Raw genomic sequence first — 8,735 nt, forward strand, 5'->3', positions numbered from 1 at the left:
ATCATCCTAGTTATAATCATCACTGTTTCTGCCACTTCTGAGCACCCTTGTAATGCACACGCCACCTTGGCCAGAAATCTGTTTTCATTATATTTTTAGTTAAAGATTTACCACTTGGAGTCCTTTTCCAACACACACAAAAAATACTCCTTCTCATGTCTTGTCTGGGACTTTTTGTGCACTTCATTTTGCTTCTTTTGCTGTTGCTAATTGCTGAAGCTCATGCATTTAATTATGTCCTCAGGTTTACCTGTGCAGTGTTTCTTCCATGGTTACATGTCCAGCAACAGTGATGACGCTAGTGGTGTATTTTTTGTGTGCAGCTGGTTCTTTATTCAAATACTCAAGGAAATGTAAGGAACTCTCGTGGACCTTCCTGTGAGTGGAAAAATTAAAGTAAAAGCCAGAGAGTCAAAATGTGGCACCTTGTGCACCATCAGTATGTGATGAGGTGGTTGTAAGACATTACCTGGATACTCCCTATACTATATTTTTTTTTTCTTTTAGCTATCGATAAAATATACCACGTGACCAGAATTGAGAGATTCTGTAATTTTCCACAGTAAGGGCAGTTTCAGTAATTTTCCACAACAGGGGTAAAAGGACAATGTTCAGTCCAGCAGTTTGGTGGTGCACAGCTTCATGCAGCTACCTAAACGTTTGTTGCACAACCTTGAGATCAATTGCACTTCTCTTTGATGCACTTTTGCACGTTTATTTCTGTGTTTCACAGCCATAACTGTACAGCTGCATTGTGCAGGGCTTCTTTTTTAACCTCCAATCAAAGTACAGTAAGGTACAGTAAAAACATAAGTCAGCATAACTATCAGTGGTATTAGCTGGTAACTTTGTGTAGTGGTGCAGATGTTACTGATTGCTGTGCATCCAAACCCAGATCTGGGAAATTCCATGACATCAGGAGAGTCCGTCCTTCTGTGTATAAATAGGACGGCTTAGTGGTAATGTGCAATAAAGTAGAGGCACAAAATAAGGCAGCATCACAGCTGGGAAATTGCATCAAATATGGAGAGGCACATTAATGGTAAGACTTTTTCAGTGGAACTTTTAGTTTAGTTTGCAAAAGATCACTTATAACACTTATGTTATATGCACTTCACTTAGCACAAAGTACCACATGCTGCATCTTTTTAGGCACAATAAATGATATTCTTTCATAAATAATGCTCTGATATGTTTAAAGTCATTTTTTATTTTTATTCTTTATATTTTATTCATGCACAGCATAAATCAATCCATATTCCTGCAAGAATAACAACTAAAAATGATGTTTTGAGCTTGATAACCTCATCAGAGGGAAGGAAAAATATTTTAAAAAGTAAAAAAAGATTTTGAATTCTTTAACTCAGTTCCTCAGAAAGCCTTCCACACATCTAAACTTATCGCTTTAAAGACCTTTAAATGTTCTATATGTTATCTCTCTGCACTGCTCTGTATCTGCTGGAAATAGCCCAGCCTTGAGACAACGCTAAAAAGAAAAAAACTGAATTTGAAATGGTTCTTTTCAATACGAAAAGTAACATTTGTCTTTAATTGAATTATTGGAATGAAGTTCAAAAGATAAGCAGCAGTTTGTTTTGAAGGTGACTAAGTTCATTTCGTCCTACAATTTGGACTGTTGCCATAACTGACAAGGCCAGAGGTCAGTCAACTCAGAGGTCAGGTGACAACTTGGACAATCACGCCAGAAAAGTGTAAGAAAGATATGACAAGACATGAGAGGGCATAGCAGACAGTGAGATCTTAAAGTTACACTTACACAGGGAAAAAGTAACATAGAGTACAGTTAAGTGGCAGGTGACGCTTGAGCACAGGGTTAGTTCAAACAGTCCGCAGAGTCAGGGAGGGCTGCAATCAGCCTATCAGCTCATCTCAGTGCCAGCCCACATCATCTGATGACTCAGCTGATACGTTCTGTGCATCCTATTGGCAAATTAGATATGGTGTGTGCTATTTATGTTGCTCCAACCTGCACGGAGTCGCTGCTGCCTCGACATGCTGCTTTGCAAACCCACCTCCCTCCACTGTTCCTTCTTTTCATGTTTTCTGTGCTCTCTCTGCATTTTTGGTTCCCCACATGTGCATTTAGAAGGGCAGAGCAGAGGGAACCTGCCAAATATAAATGACTCCAGATGCAAATGAAGAGCTTATTTAGACTTTTTTTGGTGATAATTCTGCAGCATTAAACTGGAAGTAACATTTGTGCAAAATCACAGATGTATAAAGCTGCCATCACAGCGTGTTTCTTTCATTCATGATCTTAATGCCTCAAAAAGAATTTGAAGTGAATCGAGGAATCGTTGAAATCAGTGGGAAAATTAAGAAACTAGAAGCAGGACAAGGTAATGAAGTGACATGTGTTGTTCCTTTCTTTTATTTTATGCAACAAGGGGACAAAAAAATGTTGTACTTATGAGACAGAGTAAGGCCCTTTTTTTCTTTTTTCTTGTAAGGGGTGAAGTCCTCTGAAAGCCAGGCCCTTGTGGCAGAACCTGAAAAATGTTCTCCAGCTGGCAGCTTTGATGTGAACAGCTCCACTGCAGATGAACAAGTAGCAGAGTCCTTCATCAGACAAGCGATGGAAATCATTGTGGACGAGGCAGTGAAGAAGGCCACAAATGTCCAAGAGAAGGTAACGCATTGTTGTATTTATTTATTATTTGAAATCCAGGGTATTTAAAATGGATTTAAAAAATGGAATTCCAACATGTTTTCTTTGAAAGTACAGTGCAATTATATTTACCTATAAATATTTAAAAGTTGGCACTCTAGAATAAGGAGATAACAAGTTTGTTTTTTACAGGAAACAGTTGTAGTGTAAGTAAAATAGTAAAAGTAAAATATGTAAGAAAAATTGTGTATGTTTCTGTTCTGTGTCCTGTGTACTGTTTGTTTGTATATGTGTCTTTTTGGCTGCTGTTACAACCAAATTTCCCCTTGTGGGACAATTAAAGGATTATTCTATTCTATTCTATTCTATTCTAAATTTACATGGATGGATGGCAGCATGGTGGCGTGGTGATTAGCACTGTTGCCTCACATCAAACATTTGAATTTCAAAAGGAGTTTACAGGAAAGTGCAGCGTACTTTTAATGCATGATGTTTTTCCAAAAATTTACCATGAAATTAGCTGGGCAGTACTTAAAATAATTATAATATTTTGTTACACTTGCTGTAACACGCCTGAAGTTATGCAAGACTTAAAATTACACATGCACCACCTAAAATTACTTATGACTATTTAAAGACTACATACACTTACTTACAGTTTAAATATTCTTTGTTTCGTGTAGAAACATGACATGTTTATTATAGTGTACCTACATTTAAGTATTTTTGAATTTGTATGAAAGTATAATTACATTTTAATTTCAAATAATATTCATTCAAATTCCATTTAATTACAGGGGATTATAAAGCGTTACCTTGATTATTTTATCTTACACTGTGCTTTGGCACAGCCCTTAAGTTTGAGCTGTTTTAGCTTGTTTTTGTTTACCTGTTAAACCACTTATATTATAGACCAACTTACCTGTGATTGGCTACCCCTCCCTAACAAATCATTTGAGCAGCAGGTTGGTGTTCTCACATATTAAAGACATCGACCTGTCATACAGAACAAAGCTGTGAGCTGACACTGTAGTTATATTTAATATAAACATCCATCATTGTAACAGTATGTAAATGACCAACAATAAGGAAAAGCACTGGTTAGTGGTTGCATTTAAAAATCAGCAGCATTTAAAAACACAGTAACAACGGAACTGAATCTTAAAGTTATAATTATATTATTTGTTTCTGTCTAAAGTAATCAAATTATATTTATATATATATTTATATTTAATTTATATTTACTTTGCTAACTATTTTAACTTGCCTTTTTTTAGTTTTGTCTCTTTAGGTGGTGGATAGTGTAAAATATGCTTCAAGTATTGTTATTGGTTGACCTTGACAATGACACCTCTGTGCCTGTTTTCCAGGTTTGTGAGTGGCACTCCCCCGAGCAGCTGAAGAAGCTGCTGGACCTCGAGCTGAGAGACGGAGGAGAGGCGGAATCTGAGATCTTGCAGAGATGCAGAGATGCCATCAGATATAGTGTCAAGACCAGTGAGTGTTCATAACTTTCAGCGACTGCCTACAGTATATAACGGTGTGTATTTATGTTATGTGCATTTTTAAGCACCTGCTTTGGAGGAAAAACAACTAACATGATGTGCCCAAACCAAAATGAAACAAACTAAAACTCTTATTGTAAACTTAAACTGAACATAAATTTAAACTAAACATTTTCTTGCCTTTACAATTTGTCATACGGATTTCTAATTATGACAGCTTCACATTGGGTGCTTCTTCTGTTTCCCACAAGCCATATGCCATGCAGTATATGTCTGATTGAGTGATAATAAGCATTAGTGCACAATCAAGCTCTAGCAATCTGTTCAATGTCCCAGTTTACAGGACATGAAAAAACACAATCAGTCAGTAACTTTAGACAAAAGGAATATCTGGGCTCTACAGACAGATTTGATGTAAGCTGTCTATATGCAATGCTCTTGGATTTAAAATTTAAGAGGAGAAAGTGTTAAGATCTGACGAATTTGACTGATTTCCCAAATTTCAAGATCGGAGGAGCCTCTAAGTAAGTCTCCTGGCAGCCAGATACATAATTGTTCATCGATTTGCTTGCATACTGAGTGACAGTGACGCAAATTTGCATTGCACCAGTATGAGGTGTATGATTCAGCACAAATGTTATCAAATTAAAAGGAAAGTCAAACTAATAGTTAGCATATGATCCTAGCTTTGCACTGTATTTCTGTCCCATCTCTGTAGGTCATCCCCGTTTCTTCAATCAGCTGTACGCAGGGATGGAGCCCTACTCTATGGTGGCAAGCTTCATTGCTGAAGCAGTCAAAACCAATCTGTGAGTCATACAACTTACTGTAAACCTGTAAGTCACACATGGAAATATTTATGCTGTCCACTGCTCTCTCAGGAATTATACTACACATTAAATCACACACGTATGTGATATCCATCAGGTACACATATGAGGTGGCTCCAGTGTTTACCTTGATGGAGGATGCTGTGCTCAGGAAGATGATCAAGGTGATTGGCTGGGAAGAAGGAGGTGATGGAATCTTTAACCCAGGTATCCAAGTCCAGTTGTACTTGTGTGTCCAACTGGACATCAATAAATGGGATGTTTGAAATTAAGAAAGATCTTTATTTTAACAAGTAAAGTCATCTTGGGATAATTTCCTTTCAGGTGGCTCATTGTCCAACATGTATGCTGTGAACTTGGCCAGGTACCGCTACTGCCCAGATTTTAAAGAGGTTGGCATGTTTTCTGCTCCTCGACTGGTCATATTAACGTCCCAGGAGGTAAGTGTGGATAAGAATTAGGGTAAGCCTAGAGTGATTTGGAGTTATTAGCTGGTTTTCCTGGAAAGATGTCACTGCCTGCATTCACTACAAAAAAGTGAAAATATACCCAACCGTTCACATAGATGGCCACCCCTCCCTGAACCTGGTTGTTTCTGTGGTTTCTTCCTGTTAAAAGGGAGTTTTTCTTTCTCTTTTGCAAAGTGTTGCCTGTTTCACACAAATAATAACTGAAGCAAATGGTTTACTTGCTTGATTAAAGATTAAAGAGTGATTCATTGTGAGACATTAAATTAAGACCCATGAGTGATCTGGAAGTATTTGCTGTGGTTGTGGAAGCCAGCCAGAGCAACAGAGCCAACCAGTACAGGCATGCATATTTACTGACAAACTCTTGCTTAATATCTTTCAGTGTCATTATTCCATTTCCAAAGGAGCAGCTTTAATGGGAATCGGCACGAAGAATGTTTATACTGTCCCAACTGATGAGAGGTGCACTGTTGGTTTCACACACTTCCCTTTTTTCTTTAAAACTCCTGATCATCTATGGACGCAGAGAGACGGAGTCGTAGTGACTGAATTCAGGTTGTCTCATGTCTTCGATCGGAATTTTGTGTCTTTTTCAGAGGAAGGATGATTCCCTCAGCCCTCGAGGAGAAAATAATGTTGGCAAAAAGTGAGGTTAGTCAACCATCTTATTTTTCTGAGCTTTGATACAAAGAGTCTTGAAATGGTAAATGAGCCAAAAGATAATATCTCATTCTTTGTACTCAGGGTGCAGTTCCCTTCATGGTAAACGCCACAGCAGGAACCACGGTGCTCGGAGCGTTCGATCCCATCGACGAAATTGCCGACATCTGTGAGAAGCACAACTTGTGGCTACATGTGGATGTGAGCTCGTTATTTAATCGAGTCATTTAATCCCTCCTGTCGCTCAGCGTTGCTCATCAGTACTTTCCTCTTCTGTCTGTCTGTGCTCAGGCATGTTGGGGAGGAGCAGCTATCATGTCTAAGAAGCATAAACACTTGTTAAAGGGCATCCACAGGTAAACACTACGTACAAATCTCCCTAAACATACAATGTAGTAGCTGTTTTTTTACAGCATGATACACAACTGCAACTCTCTGTATGGAACCCTCTTGTAGAACCACATTTTTATTTCTACAAGTAAGCAAAAATTAATGTTTAATTGTGCAGATTTCTATTTTAGTCCCTATAATTTTATCTTGTGATTTTCATTCTTTATTAAAAGATCAAGACTTACTATTTATCTACAAACCAACTTTTCTGTTACTGGTAAATTTAAGCTTCAAAGATGAACGTAAACTTGCAGAACTGCAGCCTAGGTAGGTGGAATGTAACCTCGCTCTGTCATCTTTCATTTGTTTGATGAAGAGTTGACTCTGTTGCTTGGAACCCTCACAAGATGCTGATGGCCTCTCTGCAGTGCTCTGCTTTTCTGGTCAGAGACAAAACGGTGAGTCTGATAAGATTGATAAGTCATATTTGCTGAATGAAAAAACAAATACCACCAGTAAAACCAGCAAGAGTGACAGCAATGTCACAATGATCCACAATGATGTGCCACATCAACAGAATGTGAGTCAGGTCTTCAGCTGGGACAGATGCCCTTCACATCCTCTATCCTGTGTTATCATTTCAGTATAATCACGAAAGATTAAATTTCTTTTTTCATGTTAAGTCTTTCTCACTGTGCTCCCTCAGAGTCTCCTGCAGCACTGCCACTCTGCTCGGGCCTCTTATCTCTTCCAGCAGGACAAGTTCTACGATGTCAGCTACGACACGGGGGACAAGTCAGTGCAGTGCAGCAGGAAGCCGGACGCCTTCAAGTTCTGGCTCATGTGGAAGGCTTTGGGAAGCAGAGAGCTGGAGCAGAGGGTGGACAGAGCCCTCGCCATGGCAAGGTCAGTGTGGGCAAATAGAAATTATCAGTCGTCCTTCACAGTAAAGTTATATTTAACTTTTACGTTTACTATCTCACAGACATGACTGCTGATAACAAGTACATTTTTTCCCAGTTTCCTTAATCTAGAAGTCAGGTTAGGCAGTGCAACCACGTTTCATTGTAATATTAACATTTCTGATGAATCAAGAAGACATTTTGGTTTCTGTCTCTTTTTTAAACTGAACACTGAAACCTGACGTGATGTGTTTTTAGGTATCTTGCAGAGGAGATCAAGAAAAGAGAAGGATTCCGTCTTGTGCTGGAAGTACGTCCTTGCATATTCATGCATGATTTGAAACTAAACACCTAAAGCTAACCTTGAGCCATTTCACTCGCTTTATTTTCATCTTTAAGGCAGTATTATTTGAACTGTTTTTCTCTGCAGCCTGAATATGCAAACGTTTGCTTCTGGTACCTTCCCCCAAGCATGAGGAACCTTCCTGAGAGTCCTGAGCTCTGGAAGAAGCTCCACACTGTAAGGAGTTCATCACTGCAGAGGGTTATTTTAATGTATTCTAATGCTGACATGAAGAGATTAATTAGTTTTAGTTTGGTAAATGCATAAATTCTGTTGTGATAAACAGGAAAAGTGTGACCCTCTTACAGACTGCTGCAGGCTTTTGGACATAAGTATGGAGTAAAAAGTCACTGCAGTTTCTACCCTGCTCCTCTAGGTGGCCCCAGTGGTGAAACAGCGAATGATGAAGAAGGGCAGCATGATGGTGGGCTACCAGCCCCTTGGAGAAAAAGCCAACTTCTTCAGGATGGTTGTGATCAGTCCCCAGGTCAGCAGGCAGGACCTGGACTTTGTCCTGAATGAGATCCACAACCTGGGAAAGGACTTGTGATTAATGATCAGTGTATGCAAAGAGCCTTCCTCTGGCACAGATGGATATGTCAGGGAATTCTCACAGCACTATCAGAGAGTGATGTAACTTAATAACTTACAAAGATGTCTGATTATCTGTAAATATTTAATCTGTAAATAACAACCAGACAACTAAAATAAATGTCAGAATTTCACACGCTGTATATCATTTGTGGTTTGTTTTGTTTTGTCTAAATATATATTTGTCTTTCAATAATGCCCATGTGTTTTATCTCCCTGAATAATTAATGTTATGCCTTGTTATGCAGGCCAGTAACAGCCAAACCTGTCTTCAGGTTTTCCTTCCCATTCTTGTGAACATGACATGGTGCCAAAGATACACTAAGGGAAATTTCTTCAAATTTAGCATGAAACATCAGAGTCACTGTAAACCCACAAAGCACAGCTTTGGTCATAAAACAAGATCAACTTATGTTGCAATTATTCACACAAATATCTAGTAGGATCAAATGAGGAAAAACAGATATTTCTTAGA

At 38.6% G+C, this 8,735-nt stretch overlaps 1 protein-coding gene across 3 annotated transcripts; it reads left to right on the top strand.

The window, feature by feature from the left end:
• The first annotated feature begins 895 nt into the window (after nucleotides 1-895).
• LOC100712040 (acidic amino acid decarboxylase GADL1) lies at nucleotides 896-8,403 on the top strand. 3 transcript variants are annotated; one of them, XM_005472352.3, is made up of 15 exons: nucleotides 896-1,042; nucleotides 2,472-2,650; nucleotides 4,000-4,126; nucleotides 4,853-4,943; nucleotides 5,062-5,171; nucleotides 5,289-5,404; nucleotides 5,817-5,896; nucleotides 6,031-6,085; nucleotides 6,179-6,295; nucleotides 6,386-6,450; nucleotides 6,801-6,882; nucleotides 7,131-7,330; nucleotides 7,585-7,636; nucleotides 7,757-7,846; nucleotides 8,046-8,403. In XM_005472352.3, exons 1-15 carry the CDS (start codon nucleotides 1,024-1,026, stop codon nucleotides 8,217-8,219), a joined length of 1,557 nt encoding a protein of 518 aa, XP_005472409.1. In that variant the 5' UTR covers nucleotides 896-1,023; the 3' UTR covers nucleotides 8,220-8,403. The 3 variants fall into 3 exon arrangements, with proteins under 3 accessions (XP_005472409.1, XP_005472410.1, XP_025767482.1); XM_005472353.2 differs by having other exon boundaries at nucleotides 977-1,042; nucleotides 4,853-4,970; XM_025911697.1 differs by lacking the exon at nucleotides 896-1,042 and adding an exon at nucleotides 1,517-2,360.
• Nucleotides 8,404-8,735: the final 332 nt, after the last annotated feature.

The sequence above is a fragment of the Oreochromis niloticus genome, linkage group LG11 (genome assembly GCF_001858045.2).
Source record: "Oreochromis niloticus isolate F11D_XX linkage group LG11, O_niloticus_UMD_NMBU, whole genome shotgun sequence".
NCBI classification, from domain to species: Eukaryota; Metazoa; Chordata; class Actinopteri; order Cichliformes; family Cichlidae; genus Oreochromis; species Oreochromis niloticus.

Bases quoted from the DNA above. Each gene is read 5' to 3' on its own strand.
- LOC100712040 (XM_025911697.1), top strand. From the start codon at position 2,273: ATGATCTTAATGCCTCAAAAAGAATTTGAAGTGAATCGAGGAATCGTT. The intron at 5,405-5,816 runs GTAAGTGTGGAT...AATATCTTTCAG, and splicing joins TCATATTAACGTCCCAGGAG to TGTCATTATTCCATTTCCAA. The intron at 6,296-6,385 runs GTGAGCTCGTTA...GTCTGTGCTCAG, and splicing joins ACTTGTGGCTACATGTGGAT to GCATGTTGGGGAGGAGCAGC.